The sequence below is a fragment of the Dothidotthia symphoricarpi genome, assembly GCF_010015815.1.
Source record: "Dothidotthia symphoricarpi CBS 119687 unplaced genomic scaffold P153scaffold_12, whole genome shotgun sequence".
NCBI classification, from domain to species: domain Eukaryota; kingdom Fungi; phylum Ascomycota; class Dothideomycetes; order Pleosporales; family Dothidotthiaceae; genus Dothidotthia; species Dothidotthia symphoricarpi.
Window position 1 is genome coordinate 412,886 of NW_022985019.1, and position 17,190 is coordinate 430,075.

The following is a 17,190-nucleotide window of genomic DNA, read 5'->3' on the forward strand; positions in this document are numbered from 1 at the left end:
TGCGATGGTGAGATTAAAGTCACGTGACTGTGGCGGGCTGCACGGCACAGAACTGCATGTTGACGTATGGGTGGTCTGTCCGAGGAAGAGCAAGTGCTTGGCTATCCGTAAAGCGAGTCCGAATTTATAAGTGCTCGGTTGTATTTGTTGCGAGCGCTTTGCAGTAGGCGTTTGCACAAACCTGCTCTCACACATCAAATCAACGTAATTCAGCGACGAAACTGAGCTTGGAAGTTCTCTTTGTGTACGATGCACGTGCTGTGTAATATTACGAAGTGAGGTCATGAGGAGTGCCGATTGAAGAGGGCAACGCCAGCGTCATGAGCGATTTGAAGATGTGTGTTGGTTCCTGCACGTTTGGCTCGATCGGTGCTAAGGCACACATTTTGTGGTTGCTCGTGTAATAATACATACCGAGCAGTGGTTCATCCGGCTTACCGGAGCTTGGTAGCCGACCATAGCGGCGCCGTTGAAACATGCACAATGGTTTGCCGACCAGGGACAAACGCTTGAAGGTCGGCATGCCAACGATCAAGGATAAACTGGAGGCGAGTGAAGCTAGGTGTATAGAGCCTCTGTGTGGAATAGGTAGACAGGCACGACGGAGAGGGCCCAAGCTGCTGGTAGGCTTCAATGGGGAGTGGTGAGCTGCAGAGTGGAGGGGTGGGTGCCAGGACCAGGGCGTGGTAGATGGTCAGCTGTTCCTAAGGTGGGCCTGGCAGACGCCGGAAATTTAGAAATTATGACGAGACGAGAACGAGGTCGGCGGCGGCTGCGTTGATTAATGGGCTGCTGTGCAAAAAACGACGTGCAGCGATTGCTTGTCGTTGGGCGTTTGCATGCTGCATAAAAATTTGTGTTGGCCTGCAGACGCTCATGCGTCCGCAGCATTGAATTGGCTGATGTTGAGCCCTGGAGCATTTCACGATGTTGGGATAACCAATTCGGCCTCACTAAGCTTACAATAGCCTGGGTCTAGGGCCAATCAGACCATGGTTGAGCAGAACAACCCAGCATGCCAATCTGCGATCCTCGTGATGAGCTGGGGGTGTCCAAGTGGCAGACAAAGCACCGAGGGCGCCGGGCTGGTGGTGAGGACGCCAGAACTGGCGGGAGTGGTACCAGTCGGATCGTTCCTGAACCGCTGCAAGAGGATTCGGGGCTGCTCAATCCAGGCGAGATCTGGTGGTGCACGTGAGCACATGCAGGTTGTCACTTGGGGTGGCAATGCTGGCGTAGTGATTTCTGCGGATATTGATTGGACTGCGGACATGTCAAGCAGCTCTGCGGCTTCACGTCAATCAGCGCAAGAGTCGTTGCAGACGGCCCGCGCTACACGTCGATTGTTAGCAACGCAGAGGACGGCCGTCGCACTGCAGTCACAGAGCGTTGCATCTGCTGCATCTGCCGTGCACGCCGTGTGGAAGCTGCGCCCCGGTGACGTCTGTTTTGAGAAAGAGCGATCTACTGCTCCGGCTTGCAAGGAACCGCAGCCTCGCCAACGAACTATCGAACTATACGCTGCGTCAAGCTCCGCTGCGGACCCTCAATTCCCAGGTCCCATTCACCGGCGGTACACCATCGTGCGCATACTCCTGAGCCGGTCGTGGGTTCACTGGTCAGGGCGCTGCGAACGAGGTCACGTTGGCATCGATTTTACCTAGCACTAGTGCGCTTGCGCTGCGTCTGCTCCCCCGCCCTAACCTCATCATCTGCCCGCTTTCCAATCTTCAATTCCATCTGCAGCTCTCAACGTCAATTACTATTCTCTTGCTCCTCATTCACCGCGCCTGCACCTTCCTCCTGCATCGCTGCGCCCGGAAACGACCCGTGTTGCCTGACTAGTGACCAAGCCACGCCTGTTACCCGCCTGCCCAAGCCGTCACCTGCTGGCTCCGCACCACGAGCGCTCCACCTGCACTCCACCTACACTCTCCTCGCACCTCCTACGACACCTCACCACCACCACCACCACCACCACCCTCCTCACACACTATCAACACGTCACCCAGACGCTGCTCAACTACCCCTCGCCCTACTTCTCGTAGCAATCCGCGCACCGCTTGCCGGATCTCCCCATCAACGCATCTCCCCAAACAATGAGCCAGAACCGGCCATCGGCCTTCTCGTCACTCAGAATGGGCGGTCAGTGCATCTCGCGCCCTGCAGCCACCGCAATGCTAACGCCCGTGCAGAAGTCATCCGCGAGAAGGTCCAGGACGGCCTGACAGGCGACTACAAGGACCTAGCCTACACGCAGTGCAAGATTGTCGGAAATGGGTCCTTTGGCGTCGTCTTCCAGACAAAGCTGTCGCCTAGCGGCGAGGATGCGGCTATCAAGCGCGTGCTACAGGACAAGCGTTTCAAGGTGAGCTTGCGCATGTCATGCTCGTAATTCGACTGCTGACGCCGAGCCAGAACCGTGAACTGCAGATCATGCGCATCGTCCGACACCCCAACATTGTCGAACTCAAGGCTTTCTTCTACAACAATGGCGAGCGGGTACGTATCCACCAGCGAGCGCGGCTGTGCATTGCATGGAGCTAACCGGTGCAGCCACAGAAGGACGAGGTGTACCTGAATCTCGTGCTTGAATTCGTTCCCGAGACCGTGTACCGTGCCTCGCGCTACTTCAACAAGATGAAGACAGTCATGCCTATTCTTGAGGTCAAGCTCTACATCTACCAGCTGTTCCGCTCGCTCGCCTACATCCACTCGCAAGGCATTTGCCACAGGGACATCAAGCCTCAGAACCTTCTGCTTGATCCGTCTACCGGTGTGTTGAAGTTGTGCGATTTTGGAAGCGCAAAGATCCTGGTTGAAAACGAGCCCAACGTGTCGTACATCTGCTCCAGGTACTACCGAGCACCTGAGCTCATCTTCGGAGCCACCAATTACACCACCAAAATTGGTACGTCATCGGACACCCCCGCGCTTGCGCCTCGCCTAGCTAACGTACATCAGATGTCTGGTCAACTGGCTGCGTGATGGCGGAGCTCATGCTCGGTCAACCTCTGTTCCCTGGCGAGTCGGGTATCGACCAACTTGTTGAGATTATCAAAGTCCTCGGAACACCTACGCGTGACCAGATCCGTACAATGAACCCCAACTACATGGAGCACAAGTTCCCTCAAATCAAGCCGCATCCGTTCAATAAGGTATGTACAGTTTCGGTCCAGAATACACATCATGTGTCGTTTGTACATGCAAGCTAACAGCGCTTCAGGTGTTCCGGAAGGCTGATCCCAATGCAATCGATTTGATCTCCAAGTTGCTCGAGTACACACCGACCCAGCGTCTGTCGGCCATTGACGCCATGGTGCACCCCTTCTTCGACGAGTTGAGGGATCCCACCACGCGTCTGCCAGATTCACGTCATCCCAACGGAGCTGTGCGAGAAATGCCAGTGCTTTACAACTTCACCCATCACGGTAATTCCTTTGTTCCTATCAGGGATGACAAAACGACTGACACTCTTAGAACTCTCAATTGCGCCTCATCTCAACCAGCAGCTTGTACCCCAACACATTCGTGCTGATTTGGCTGCCCGCGGTTTGGACTTTGAGTCGCCTAACTTCAAGCCGTTAATAAGGGACCAAATGCTGGCAAGGCTAGATTAATTTCTGCCCCTCTAATGCGAAAACGATACCAATTCATCTATGCAGCGCGGCATATGCTCCTCTCCGCTCACGAGCACGAAGTTATTCCGCCCTCAGAGATGCAACCATTTTGAAGTCTCACTTGGGTGTCGGTTTTTCAGGTGTTTATGCTGCAACGTGTACACCCCTTCCCTGCCATATCTGGGTGTCTTAAAATGCTACCAATATTTACACTTGCGAAAAGGGCCTGGTTTTCTTTGCTTTCGGCTCTTGGCCTTCCCGTCTATACACAACCTTCACGGGCCGGCACCGTAGATGTATTCTTTTCCTTTTTCCTCAGAGGTGTTCGATGAGCACAAATGGTCGCAAGATGAAGGCAATGAGGAACTGACAAAAGTCAGGAGGCGCCGGCTATGGACATCCTAGGATGGTTTTGGCGCCCGAGTTTCTATGACACGCTGGCTGGCATTGGCTGAAATGCATGTTTTTTTTGCATGCAGGAGTTCTATTCGAGGTTTGTCTGGTTGGACTAGACATGGGCTGGCGAAATTGATCTTTTATGATCCCTCATCTCCTTGAGGACCGTAAATCAATTTTAGTGAGGATCTGGCCATGGACTATGGCGGATAGGCTTGCACCGGGAACATATATGGACTGGCAGACTGCTGGACCTAGATAAGTACTGGGGCGAGAAATTGTCAATGTGTCGGTGAAACTGTCTTTTCCAATTTCCTCCCTTGAATCTCTTCTTGCCTGGTCTTGATTGCGATCTTATGTGTTTTTTCTGTGCATACCTTCCATGGTTGTGGAGTGAACGAAGTATAGAAGCGTTAAACTGACCACAGAATTGACAAATGCGAAGTTCCTAGTATCAAGGCCCAGCAATGTTAACGCTGTTTCATTTTCGTAGATTCGACTTCTTCGAAGCTCATGAGCTATATCTCTCTCACTAAGTAAGTCGACTTGTTACCTTTACCTGTCTCTTGATCTCACCCGAGATTCGCTCGTTGGTAGTATTGGCCTTACACAACTTTCGTAGTATCCGTTTCTCAATTCCCCACGAAACTCCTGACATCGACAAAGTTCTCTCATTCTAACTACTAGTATCAGCTTTCCAAAGTCAATATGAATGAGATGATGGATACAAGCATGGACGTGGAGTACCCGCTTTGGCTCGATATCAATTTCAGCCTGGTACCATCGCACCTAAAAGGTTTTACTACCACTCTACAGCCCCCACCAGATGCATATGCCGTCAAGGCACTTTCGTCGTCCAATGATGTTTCCATGGAGTCTGGCGAGGTGGAGCACGTCCACCCCAGTCGCCAAGACAATCTTAGGGCTAGCCGTGACGAGCAAGCGCGACTTGAAGCTATCCTCGACTTCGACACAGCTCCAATTCCAACGCGCCTCATCAAGGAACACCGCCGTCGACGTTCCCGGCAGCGCGAACACGTCTCTTCCCGTTACACAACACCCCAAAATCCCTACTACCACGACCTCGACCGCTCTCCTTGCCCGCGCAGCGACTACTACCGTCCGCAACGCGAGGACTCGCCAGAAACTCGTCGGCTCAGGTTAGTGGCTACGTGCGTGTCAGCCATGGCGGATCTCGATGTGAGGGAGGAGCGCAATGATAGGCGCGACCGAGGTGGCTATCGAGGAGGGAACAAGCGTCGTCGCGATGGTGAGTTTATGATTTGTCCTCCCCCAGTCTCGTATACGAGACATATTGTTCAGTGTCTCCCACTTGGCGGTCGCAAAAGGTTGCTGGAGAGACTGGATGCTCTGTTTGCTAGCTGGTGTTGGACGGGTTCCATGAAATATCACACGCGCGCTATCGAGTTTGCGACATGCTAATTGTTACTGCGCAGATGACGAAGACAACAACGCGTACCGTGACGACCGTCGCGGGCCTCAGCGACGTCGCCATGACGAAGGCCCTCCGCGCCGCCGATACGAAGAACCGCCGTTTCCTAAACTTCGTCGCCTGCTCTTGAACATCGCCAGCTCCACCAAGCTGCCACAGGACGAGGCTATCGAGATTGCGAAGTACTTTGGTGAACAATACGATGATGAGCGTCTCCGGTCCGACTTCTTTGACGTGTTCGTTCAACTGTACGTAAACCTTGGAGAAGTGCGTGTTCCGTGAATCTCTGCTAACGCATCACAGTATCATCGAGCAACCGTTCAAGATTCCGTTCGTCGCAGCAGTCGCTTTCTACGGAAACGATGTCAAACCAGAGATCACCATGGAGGCTATGAAGCGCGTTGGAGATCGTGCCCAGGAGGCGCTGAATGCTGGCGAGTGGAAGGAGTTCAAACTGCTTCTGAGGTTCTTCGCCTGTCTGCAGGCGCTGTACCAAGACGATGGCGTCTTCACCTTTTTGAGCCAGTTGTTTGACACTGTCGTGGATCTTCAGACAACCAATGAGAATGACGTAAGTCGAATTTGCTATGGTTCATTGCAACTTGCTAACCGTTCCAGACTGTCGGCATCGAGCTCATCAAAATTATCCTTCTCACGGTTCCGTACGCGTTGGTCGCTGGAGGAAGCCGCTTCCACGAACAAGCCAAGCAACTGCTGGCAAACACGGGCATTGTTGCTAGTAACATGGTTCCAATCGAGGGCCTGATCCATTCCTATGTCGGAGATGATGGCGACAAGCCAATGGGCTATCATAGTGTGATTGGTCTTCTGCAGGCGCAACTCACGAGCGAATCCGAGTCCGGTTTCGAACTTCGATGTCTTCCACGTTTCGACCCCGAGGCTTTGCGCAGGGTTAAGACGGAGGATGAGACTCTACCAACCGCTCCCCCAACCCACGCCTTCCCGACTTTCACCATTCCGTCGCCTGTCAACCCAGGACCTAGGCCGATCTTCCCGGAAGCCTACTTCTCTCTCTTTGCGGACACGGAAGGCTGCACTGTTCCCAAGACTTCCGACATTGCTTCGTCCTTGATTCGAGATGGTATCGTCGACACGATCAATCAGCTAGACTTCAACCGGGAAATGGTCGCCAAGTTCCTTGTAGATTTGGATTGCTACTGGTCTATCGACACCTTTGCCAAGCGCGGGACACCTTTCGACAAGTTCCGTGATGCAGTCAGTGAGAAAGTTCAGTACAAGTCTGAGGACATGATTATCGACGCCGTCTTTTCGCAGTTGTTCAAACTGCCCAGCGCTGAGCACAAGCTTGTCTACTACCATGCGCTCATCACGCAATGCTGTAAAGTCGCTCCGGCCGCCATCGCCCCGTCACTTGGACGAGCTATCCGTACCATATACACCAGCTTGCCCGTACTGGATCTTGAGCTGGGATACCGATTCCTGGACTGGTTCTCGCATCATCTGAGTAACTTCGAATTCCGATGGAGATGGACGGAATGGTATGTGATAAACTCTCTTATTTAAGGCTCAGCTAATCAGTGACCAGGCTTGTTGATCTCGAGATCTCGAATTTGCATCCAAAGAAGGCTTTCATCCTTGCTGCGCTTGACAAAGAAATTCGACTGTCGTTCGCTAAGCGTATCCGATCGACCTTGCCCGAACAAATGCACTCCATGATCCCAGAGCGATTGGACGAAGACAACAGTCCAGACTTCAAATACGAAAACCAGGGTATGTACAATATAGCGTTAAAGTCTAGACACAACTAATCTCTATTTGCAGAAACGCCATATGCTGTTGAAGGCCAAACACTGCTTCATCAGCTGCGAAAGAAGGCTTCGGCGGAGGACATTCAGGAGACGATCAACAAGATCCACGAAAAAGCCCTCGAAGCAGGTATCGCCGAGGTCCTCGTCCCATCAACCGACGCATTCGTCACCGCCATCTGCCGACTCGGTGCGAAATCCCTATCCCACGTACTCTCCTGCATCGAGCGGGGCAAAGACCGCCTGCTCGAGATATCCCAAAACGAAGTCGCGCGCCGCCAGATCGTCGCAAGCGTAGTAGAATACTGGAAAGACCAGCCCGGCGTCGCAGTCCGAATCATCGACATCCTGCTCAACTACACGATCCTCGCGCCCATGACGGTAGTACAATGGGTCTTCGGCAGCCACATGGGCGCCGGCGAAGCTCTAACGGAAAGCTGGGTCTTCGAAATGGTATCCAACACCGTCGCCAAGGTGACGAATCGTAACCGCCAGATCGCATCCGCGCGCTTGCAAAAAGGCCTGCCGCAGGAACAGATGGAGATGGTGGAGGCGACGCTGGCTAAGGACCGCGACGCCGCGCGCGACCTGTTCAAGTATATTGAGGATTCGATGCGCGGCGTCGCGGAGGGCGCTGCGGACGTCTTGCAGGAGAAACAGGCTACTGGCGCGCTTACGGATGATCAGGTTGCGCTTATTCGCGCGTGGGGAAAGCGCTGGCATACTGTCTTTGTGCGCAAGGCGCAGGTCGAGGAGTCGGTTGTTGGGGAGGATGCGGTCGATGCCCGTATTCGATTACTTGCCGCTGAGCCGGATGAGGTTATGAAGGAGGAAGATGGTGGGGAGGACGTCGTTGCTGCTACGGATGCGGAGGCGCAGATGTCGCTCTTGTAGATGGGGGGGTTCTCTTTCTTATCTACTACTTCCTCTGTTTCATCACGCGGCTTTGATGGGGTGGAATGGAAATTAAAATCGCCGGGGCTGATGAGGCTGCGAGCGGCGTTTCTGGGATGGAGTGCACTTTTTCTTTAGAGCATGCTGGGTGCTTACGGCATGGGAATGGGGAAAGGAATGGGAACGAGGCTCAAGAAGTGTATATGTATAGTATAGTACAGCATAGCCTAAACTTTTCTGGTCCTGCATTGTTGCGTTTTGCGGTGTTGCATCGCAGTCTACAAATAAATGTGAATGGGTCCTCGCACTCAGCGGCGCCCGCGGCTCGCCTCATGGTGCGTAAATGGAGTGGATGTAAGTAAAGTCTGCAGGTCACGCTAAAGAATGTGATTGGATTACCACGGGGTGAGAAGATATGTATGTGTGTGTGTATGTGTATGTGTTGAGTAGAAAGCTACGAATAAGCACCAACTCCATTCGTGTACAAGGTAAAGCTGAAGCTACCTACAAGAGACTGTACACCATGAAAGGAGGGGGAGGGCAGTCCCCAGAAAATAAAAAACCCCATTCAGTCTGCCAAAGCAATAATGTTGCTTGTTTCCCAGCCAGGCCGGAGTCCATACACGTATCCAGAATAAGAATCGTAACCATAACCATCACCACAACCTATCCAACACCATCCACTGCCACACCACGCCTCACTTCTCAACCGCCACCGGCGTCCCACTCCGACTCAGCATACTCCCCGAGCTCCCCGTCCTATTCAGCGGCGTAACACTCCGACTCCTCTCACGCTCGCGCTCCTTCTCTCGGTCCTCAATCTTCACGCGCTCCCTAGCCTCCTCAACGAGCCTCTTAGCCTCGCGGACATTGCGCATAGTTCTACTCAGCCTGCCCTCTTTACCCTCCTGCAGCTTCTGCATTTCGCCGCGGGCCTCGATATCCTCTTTAGTTTTCTGGACGAAGCTCTTGAACCCGCCCTTGATGTCGCGGCGCGTGTCCTGCCCGTCGTCGAAGATGCAGTCGTTGTCGCGGATCGAGTTTAGGTTTTCGACGCGGCGCGTGAGGTAGAGCGTTGGGCGGCGGTTTTGGTATTGGTCTTTGCGTTGGGCGATGATGCGTTGCACTTCTTCTTCGTACGCGGATTCGTACACGTTCATGTCGGCGTTGGATGGGGATTCGGAGATGATGCATGACTCTTCCGGTGTGGGTTCGTAGTCTCCGCCGGTGCCGATGTTGAGGAAGAGCGTGTCTTCTAGTGGGTTGTGGGCGTGGCCTTTGCCGACAGTGGGCGTAGAGGGTCCAGAGTGCAATGCCGCGCCAGGGACGAGGATGGGCTGCGATGGCCCAGGTCGATATGACGTGTTTTCATGTATTACTTTGCCCCCAGTAGTGTCTATGGGTTGTAGTGTGCTTGGGCTGCTTGGTGCGGTAGTGTTGACTCCTGAATGGCTTCTAGTTTCTTTTCGAAGGCTTGGTTTTATGAACGCCATGTCATTGGAGTTATGAGGGACCTTGCGGTTGTTACTGTCGATAATGATGTTGCGATGTATGCCTTCGGTAGTCAGTGCTCCTTCAAGGGGTTGTCGGTCGTGAGTGTCTTGCGATTTCGATTTTCGTAATGTCGAAGGTCGCATGGATAACGGAGGTTGGACCATGCGTGAAGCACTACCTAATATACTTTCCAGGCGTTCTGGACGCCGTCTGAAGAGCAATTGCTTGAAACGTTTTACCGCTCGGACCTGGTCGATGATCAGCATAGTGACAAAGAGAGTCGGATTCTACTCACAACAGTGACTAAATGGCCCATGTTTCCAGTGATAGCAGCATTGACTTCTTCATCAGTGGGCGGATCCAAGATGACAGCCACGTTCTCCGACGTGGGTAATAGAGGGTCGGTCCCTTGCCGTGTGACCCACGAATGCTCCTGTAACGTGTCAGTCACTCGTAGTAGAAGATGCAAGCGGGTACGACCTACTCTCAGCTGTTCCATCGTTATTCTTTTCTTTGGGTCCTTTTCCAGCAACTTCATGAAGAGGTCCTTGAGATCACCGTCGCACGAACTGTCAAACTGCACGTCGTCTTCCCGTATCGCTTCGTAGAGCTCGAGCATGCCGTGCTTCTCAAACGGTATCCTGCCGAAGATCAGACAATACAACGTACAGCCCATGGACCAGATATCCGCAGCCTTCCCAGAGACACGGCCGTGCTTGGCGACGCACAGCTCAGGCGGCATGAAAGCAGGCGATCCAGCGGATTTCGCAGTTTTCATATCGCCCTCTTTGTCGAACATTTCCGACACGCCAAAGTCTGAAATCTTCAGCACATCGTCTTCCATGATGAGGCAGTTGTCGGGCTTGATGTCTCGATGGATGATTCCCTGAGCGTGAACTATCCGAGTCGTCAGTTGTAGCCTTCAACGACTTCTAGCACGAGACGTACGATATTCCATGCCCAGTATCATGTCCCGGAACCAACACCGCGACTGCTCCTCTGTGTATGGATCTGCGCGCTCATCGAGACCTACCTGCATAACAACGCCCTTTTTACACATCTCCATGACCATGTACAGCGAGTCTTCTTCCGGGTCGTCGAGCACTTCGAGCAATGCCACGAGGTTCGGGTGGTTGAGCTTCTTCATGATGGCGATTTCTTCCTTGATCAGCTCGAAGGCATTGTTTTCCTCGGTGGACGAATGTCGATGGAGCGGCGAATTGAAGCCTATACCGGCAGGAAGAGCGCGTCGTCGTCCCGGTCGGCGGAGGAGGTTCGATTGTGCGCGTTTCCGCAGCCGGGACTTTGAGAATTCCTTGACAGCCTACACTCCAACATGTCAGCGAGAGCCCCCCCATTTCTATCCATATAGGTGACCCGCATTGAAAGTGGCTGCCATAGTTCTTTGTGGGAAGCTAGAGAATTGGTGTCCTCACATATTCTTGGCCATACTGGTCCACGGCGAGCTGGACGGCGCCAAACGAACCACGGCCAATCTCCTGCTTTATCCAGTACTGGTTGATGCGGTGTTGGGCGGTGCCGTCATCCTCGCTGTTGCTGTACTGGGACCGGGCATTGAGCGTTTCCTGCAGTCGTCGTCAGGCTCTCTCGCTTCTCCAATCGCCGCGTCGACTGTACCTTGACGTGTCTATTAGAGGAAGCCGCTCGCCTGTGATGTCGTAACGGGCTCTGGTATGTGGGTGTGGACCTATGGCAAGCATCAGCACCTCCGCGGGGCAGCAGCAGACGACGACGACGCACATAAACTTCACTGGCTGTGGTCTCTCGGTCGCTCCAGGGATGGGAACGTCGAGGGCAGGTTTGGAGGTGTAGATTGTTGGAACATGCGACTCGGAAGCGTGCTTTGTGGGAGCAGGAGCGGACATGATGCAATAATATTATAAGACTGATAAGGGTTGCAAGGATAGAGTGTGACACGAAAAGGACCAGACACGATGTGGAGAGGGTGGGGAGAGGGTGGAGAGGGCGAGTGGGTAGGGTAAGCTGCTTGTCAGGCGGTCGCGGCGACGGATCGACTGTAGCTCCAGGATGATGCTCGGTGATGGGGAGGGGGGAAGCTGCTGCCCCTTCACTAGCTACGTAGCAGGAGGATGCATTTCTTTTCAGCCTGAGGCAGCAACCGTCATTCTGTCCATCGCCGTCACCGCCCCCTTGGCGACCTGTTCGCTTGTGCAGCCCGCTCCTATCAAACAGCTGCGAGCCTTCGATTGCTGTTGCGAGATCGTCGAGTTACCTGGCTAGGCATCGCGACCTCCAACACCACGACCTATCTCCATCCGCCGCGCCCCCGCAATCCAACACGACTCGCTATTGCGTGAAACAAGCCTGCGCACACGACTGCAGCAACAACACATACACATACATGTCATAATGGTGCTCTACGCATTCTACATCTTCGATCGACACAGTACGCAGACCCCGGTAGTCCTGCCTCCCGAACCTCCCCACTGACCGCACCCCCAGCACAATGCATCTACAGCCGGCGCTGGACCCCCTCCCCACGCCCAACATCCTCTAGCAGCAAGCCTTCCGCCGACGCCCCTCCCGCAGCCCCAACCCGCGCGCCGCTCTCGCACTCCGACGACGAGAAGCTGATCTTCGGGCTCGTCTTCTCGCTGCGCAACCTAGTGCAGAAGCTGGGCGGCACCGACGACACGTTCCTGTCCTACCGCACGGGCGAGTACAAGCTGCACTACTACGAGACGCCGACGCGCATGAAGTTCGTCATGCTCACCGACACCAAAGTCATCAACTTGCGCCAGTATCTGCACCAGATCTGGGCGAATCTGTACGTCGAGTATGTGGTGAAGAATCCGCTTGCGCCGACGGAACACCCGGGGGGGATTGGCGTGGCGAACGAGCTGTTTGAGACGGGGCTGGAGCGGTTTATCGAGGCTGTACTGCCCGTGTGAGGGGGGTGGGGATGGGGAAGGAATAGACATGAATTGAAGCATGGACGGTGTTGGAATGGCCGAGTGCCAAGAAGAGAGAGAGTACGGCCCGAGTCTGGCCTGGGTACGGGCATGGTAGACGGATTATGATACCCCACGTTATATTTACGGCGTTGAATCCTTTGGAGCTATCTAGGGCGAGGATGAGTATAAGGTCAAGGGAGTTTGAGGCGACAGGATCTATTGAAGAGGATTCGATTCGATCCCACAGCCATATATAGAAGGGCGAGATACATATAGACAAGACGAGACAACAACAGTCAAGTGCGTAGATTCATTCATCTCTTCACATGGGTATAACATAGCACAACCCATGAACATAACACCCCTCGACCTTTTCGTAACCCTTAAACGCCAAACAAATGCCCACGAATGACCCCACCAGCCTCACACCTTCTGTCCAGTTTTGCTGAACCTCGCCGGCCCCAAGCCCTGCCTCACCTCGTCCAGCTGCTCCAACCCTGTCATTTGCTTGCCCTTCTTGACCCTCCTCTTCCCAGCCACATGATGTGTCCCCAAGAAATCATCCATGATGTTGTCGAAGTCGCTCCTCAGCTGCGGCGCTTCGCTCATACCGCTCATGCCACTCATACCACTCATCCCGCTTATACCAGACATCTTACTCATGCCCGACACGTACGACACATCGTCGGGGAAATCCTCACTCGCGTACTCCTCCTCAATCTTGTCGAAGCGCTGGTCGAGCAGTGTGAGGCCTTCAGTCCGGTGCAGCGCCGACGACGACATGCTGTACCCAGATGTGGATGTCATGGCGCCCTTGCGCTTTTTCTTGCGGCCGCCTGCTGTGAGTGCCGAGGCGCCGGTGAGGAAGGATTGTGTGTCTGAGGGGGCGGTTGGTTTTGGTGCCTTTGCGGCGTTTTTGAACTTTTTGAATTCCTCGAGGTAGGCGAGGTCATCTGCGTCGGCGGGGGCTGGGGCTTCGTCGGGAGCGGGGAGCGAGTCCAGGTCTGTTGGCTTGGACTTCTTCTTGGTTTGGGAGGACGAGGCTTTGATAGTGTCGTCTGTTTGCCAGCCTTCGTCTTCTTCTTCGTCGTTGTCGAGGAAGCGTTGCATTGCGTCGCCATCTTGTTCGTCGTAGCCGGCTGCGTCGAATTCTCGCTGGTCGACCTCGTAGCCGTCTTCTGCGAGTTCGGCGAATATGTCGTCCTCATCGTCTACGTAGGCGTCATCTTCCAGCGCCTCGAGGACTTCTCGCAGGCGCGGGTCCATGTCTGGCTGGAATCCAGCAATGGCGTCTGGGACACTCTGCTGGTCCTGGTATGTCGTTTTGCGCACAAACTCGGAAGGGGCCATGTCCTCGCCAAAGATGTCGCTCACGCTGCTGGTCGTGCTGCTCATACTGTATCCCGCGTCGCTCCGTCTCTCGTCCAGAGAAGCGTTCTGCAGGGCATCGGCGAGGTCGAACTTCTCCTTGCCCTTCTTCTTGTCGGCAGGCGCCTCGACGAAATAGGCACTCCCTCCACCGGACCCCAGATCGCGCATGTGCTGCATGTAGTCGTACTCGGTGTCGTCGTAGAAGATGCCATGGTTGGCTGCCTCGCCCTCGTTTGTCCTGACTTTGGCCTCGAACTCGGCCTCTAGGTCGCGACGAGACCTGATTTTGCTGCGTCCTGTGGCGGCCGAGTACTGCGACGCCCGGGAACTGCCCGCGGGCTCCGACTCGTCGCGCATGTTGGGCGCGCTGGTCTCGGCGAAGACCATCTGCGGGGCGTCTTCATCGTGGATGCGGGGGTCATTTTGGGCGCGGTGGACGAGTCTGTAGTTGATGGCTGTCTTCTTATCGCTGGAGGGGTTAGCGGGGTACTCGACATTCGCATCGCCTGGAGTTGCACACACATGAACTTTCGGCGAGGCATGTTGGCGGTTGCGGGCTGTCTGCGAGGTGCTCCGAGTGGCGAAGTGATTGTTGGCCGTTGGAATCGAGAAAAGACGCTGACAAAAGAGTCGAATGGCGCCCGTTGCACTTTCCTCTGGCCAAAAAAATAATTTAGCCGAGTTTGATGATGAATCGGCGTGGGGCAACTTTAACTTTCTCTTCACCCCTCACTTGAGCCCACCAGAACCTACACACACACACGAGATACCCCCACACAACCGCAAATATGGTGCTCGCAAAATCCAAGAAGAGCGTCGGGCTGGGCAACAGCCTGATGAACGACAGGTTCGGCAAGGGCAAGGGCGCCGACATGCGCAAGGGCAACTTCAACGCTGGCATCGAGCGGACGGGGCAGAACGGCGAGAAGGTGAGTCTGCGCCCTTACATTTACCGACAGAGCCTGGACTAACATTGGACAGTACATCATCAACGAGAAGAAGGAGGCGTCATGGGTCAAGATGCGCTCCGTCACCGAGCAGGGCGCCCTCGACGAATTCCTGTCGACGGCTGAACTCGCCGGCACCGACTTCACCGCCGAGAAGATGAACAACGTCAAGATCATCCACAAGGACCAGAAGAACCCATACCTGCTGTCCGCCGCAGACGAGCGCAGCATCATGCGCAAACACAGGGAGAACAGGGACCGGCTGAGCGTCCCCAGACGTCCCAAGTGGGACGAGAAGACGACACCACAGGAACTGGATACCCACGAGAAGGAGGCTCTCTTGCAGTGGCGGAGAGGCCTGGCTGAGCTGCAGGAGAACAACGACTTGCTGATGACGCCCTTCGAGCGCAACCTCGAAGTGTGGAGGCAGCTGTGGCGAGTGATCGAGCGATCAGACTTGGTCGTGCAGATTGTCGACGCCCGAAACCCGCTTCTCTTCCGGTCCGAGGATTTGGAGGTCTACGTCAAAGAGGTGGACCCCAAGAAGAACAACCTGTTGCTGGTCAACAAGGCAGATATGATGACACTGGACCAGCGACGCGCATGGGCCGACTACTTCACCGAGGCGGGCATCAACTACAAGTTCTTCTCTGCTGAGCTGGCCAAGGAGTTGAACGAGGCTAGGGCGCATGAGGAGGATAGTGAGGAGGACAGTGAGGGTGGCAGCGAGGAAGAGGAGGAAGACGAGGACGAATCTCCGAGTGAGGACGATGTAGAGGAGAACAGTGATTCAGAGGATGACGACCTAGTAAAGAAGGCAAAGAAGATCAACATCCAGGACAAGAAACAAGAGTCGGCCAACGACGAGGGCGCGCCACTATCGGAGGAGGAGGAACGGATACGGATATTGACCACAGAAGACCTCGAGGCGCTGTTCCTCGAGAACTCACCCGATGTAGATACAGGACCGAACGGCGTACGTCGCAAGACCCAAATCGGTCTCGTTGGTTACCCCAACGTCGGAAAGTCTTCCACCATCAACGCTCTGATCGGCGCAAAGAAAGTGTCCGTCTCGGCGACACCAGGAAAGACGAAGCATTTCCAGACGGTCCATCTCAGCGAGGAGGTCGTACTTTGCGATTGCCCCGGTCTCGTGTTCCCCAACTTCGCATTCACAAAAGCCGAACTCGTATGCTGCGGTGTCCTCCCCATCGACCAACTGCGAGAATACACCGGGCCCGCTGGTCTTGTAGCACAGCGCATACCGCAGCCCTTCCTCGAAGCCATCTACGGCATGAAGATGGAGATCCGACCCCAAGAGGAAGGCGGAACCGGCATCCCCACGTCTGAAGAAATGCTCCGCGCCTACGCCATTGCCCGCGGCTTCTCCACCCAAGGTCTCGGCCAGCCCGACGAGTCTCGAGCAGCGAGGTACATCTTGAAAGACTACGTCAAGGGCAAACTCCTCTTCGTCCACCCCCCGCCCGTCGACCAGCCCATCAACCCCAAGCAGTTCAACCGCGAACTCTACGACGTCACCCACCTCCCCGAGAGGCGCCGCGCCCAATTCGCCCTCCGCGCTGGCTTCTCCTCCTCCGCCGCCGACGCACACGACGACACAGCCAACGTCGACGACGACGACCTCGACATACTCGCCCTCTCCGGCGCGCCCGTCACCGGCCAAAAGACTGCCCGCATGGACAAGAAGTTCTTCGGCCCCGGCCAGGGCAACGCAGTCACCAGCATGCCCTTCCACCACAAGTACAGCGAGCAGGGCAAGGAGCTGAGCGGCAGGAAACTTAAAACTATCACCGCCCTTGAGAGGGATGTGGATCCTAGTGAGATTCGCACCAGTAGCAAGAAGCACTTCAAGGCGAATAAGAAGAGGGCGAAGAAGGTCAAGACGGAGTATGATTGAGCGAGTTGACTTGAGTGTGGGATGGATGGGCTTTTTTTTCCCAAACAAGGTTATGACATGGCTTGCATGATTGGCGTTTTTGCGGGGTTTCGTTATGGGGGTTGTGGGGAGGGATAGAGGGAATACCACTTCGTACTACATCGTACCGTTATACCTGTATTCTGCTGGAAAGGCCATGTCTTTGTGTCAACTTCGTGCCTTGAGTCTCTCGAGGAATACGCCTTCGCCTCTAACTCAAGATGGTGATGATGAGAGGGGGATAGAATCTCTACTCAACTACACCACGATTAGCAGCAGTCACATAAACAAACGAACAAAACAACCCCCAAAACAAACCCCATCATAAAATGCAATAAATATATACAAACCCCCTA

General features: G+C 54.6%; 6 protein-coding genes across 6 annotated transcripts; 4 read left to right on the forward strand and 2 right to left on the reverse strand.

Moving 5' to 3' along the window:
* Nucleotides 1-2,099: 2,099 nt before the first annotated feature.
* On the forward strand, nucleotides 2,100-3,620 carry P153DRAFT_293374 (glycogen synthase kinase-like protein-3 beta; the record flags this gene model as incomplete). The annotated part of the gene is made up of 7 exons (XM_033663893.1): nucleotides 2,100-2,145; nucleotides 2,196-2,368; nucleotides 2,419-2,502; nucleotides 2,557-2,911; nucleotides 2,965-3,158; nucleotides 3,227-3,431; nucleotides 3,481-3,620. 7 exons carry the CDS (start codon nucleotides 2,100-2,102, stop codon nucleotides 3,618-3,620), a joined length of 1,197 nt encoding a protein of 398 aa, XP_033522775.1.
* A 1,369-nt stretch (nucleotides 3,621-4,989) lies between these two features.
* On the forward strand, nucleotides 4,990-8,394 carry P153DRAFT_342030 (cap binding protein). Its single transcript, XM_033665951.1, has 6 exons — nucleotides 4,990-5,286; nucleotides 5,474-5,717; nucleotides 5,773-6,040; nucleotides 6,088-6,989; nucleotides 7,037-7,221; nucleotides 7,273-8,394. The coding sequence occupies exons 1-6, from the start codon at nucleotides 5,202-5,204 to the stop codon at nucleotides 8,148-8,150; spliced, it is 2,562 nt and encodes an 853-aa protein (XP_033522776.1). The 5' UTR covers nucleotides 4,990-5,201; the 3' UTR covers nucleotides 8,151-8,394.
* A 189-nt stretch (nucleotides 8,395-8,583) lies between these two features.
* P153DRAFT_342031 (Pkinase-domain-containing protein) lies at nucleotides 8,584-11,715 on the reverse strand. Its single transcript, XM_033665952.1, has 7 exons — nucleotides 11,406-11,715; nucleotides 11,283-11,352; nucleotides 11,081-11,230; nucleotides 10,593-10,968; nucleotides 10,129-10,541; nucleotides 9,940-10,077; nucleotides 8,584-9,892 (listed from the first exon to the last, which is right to left on the reverse strand). The coding sequence occupies exons 1-7, from the start codon at nucleotides 11,528-11,530 to the stop codon at nucleotides 8,849-8,851; spliced, it is 2,316 nt and encodes a 771-aa protein (XP_033522777.1). The 5' UTR covers nucleotides 11,531-11,715; the 3' UTR covers nucleotides 8,584-8,848.
* Nucleotides 11,716-11,738: 23 nt separating this feature from the next.
* On the forward strand, nucleotides 11,739-12,929 carry P153DRAFT_342035 (snare-like protein). The gene is made up of 2 exons (XM_033665953.1): nucleotides 11,739-12,072; nucleotides 12,129-12,929. Exons 1-2 carry the CDS (start codon nucleotides 12,036-12,038, stop codon nucleotides 12,575-12,577), a joined length of 486 nt encoding a protein of 161 aa, XP_033522778.1. The 5' UTR covers nucleotides 11,739-12,035; the 3' UTR covers nucleotides 12,578-12,929.
* Nucleotides 12,930-13,003: 74 nt separating this feature from the next.
* On the reverse strand, nucleotides 13,004-14,493 carry P153DRAFT_376550 (Low temperature viability protein; the record flags this gene model as incomplete). Its single annotated transcript, XM_033669668.1, has 2 exons — nucleotides 13,004-14,420; nucleotides 14,474-14,493. 2 exons carry the CDS (start codon nucleotides 14,491-14,493, stop codon nucleotides 13,004-13,006), a joined length of 1,437 nt encoding a protein of 478 aa, XP_033522779.1.
* Nucleotides 14,494-14,683: 190 nt separating this feature from the next.
* Nucleotides 14,684-17,190, forward strand: P153DRAFT_367540 (P-loop containing nucleoside triphosphate hydrolase protein). The gene has a single exon (XM_033668294.1). The coding sequence runs from the start codon at nucleotides 14,972-14,974 to the stop codon at nucleotides 16,814-16,816; it is 1,845 nt and encodes a 614-aa protein (XP_033522780.1). The 5' UTR covers nucleotides 14,684-14,971; the 3' UTR covers nucleotides 16,817-17,190.

Coding starts and splice junctions, on each gene's coding strand:
- P153DRAFT_367540 (XM_033668294.1), top strand. CDS start 14,972: ATGCGCTCCGTCACCGAGCAGGGCGCCCTCGACGAATTCCTGTCGACG.
- P153DRAFT_342031 (XM_033665952.1), bottom strand. CDS start 11,530: ATGTCCGCTCCTGCTCCCACAAAGCACGCTTCCGAGTCGCATGTTCCA. Junction 11,353..11,405: donor CCACAGCCAGTGAAGTTTAT/GTGCGTCGTCGT, acceptor TGCTTGCCATAG/GTCCACACCCACATACCAGA. Junction 9,893..9,939: donor TGGGCCATTTAGTCACTGTT/GTGAGTAGAATC, acceptor ATCATCGACCAG/GTCCGAGCGGTAAAACGTTT.
- P153DRAFT_342030 (XM_033665951.1), top strand. CDS start 5,202: ATGGCGGATCTCGATGTGAGGGAGGAGCGCAATGATAGGCGCGACCGA. Junction 5,718..5,772: donor TTTGACGTGTTCGTTCAACT/GTACGTAAACCT, acceptor AACGCATCACAG/TATCATCGAGCAACCGTTCA. Junction 6,990..7,036: donor CGATGGAGATGGACGGAATG/GTATGTGATAAA, acceptor ATCAGTGACCAG/GCTTGTTGATCTCGAGATCT.
- P153DRAFT_342035 (XM_033665953.1), top strand. CDS start 12,036: ATGGTGCTCTACGCATTCTACATCTTCGATCGACACA. Junction 12,073..12,128: donor CTACATCTTCGATCGACACA/GTACGCAGACCC, acceptor CCGCACCCCCAG/CACAATGCATCTACAGCCGG.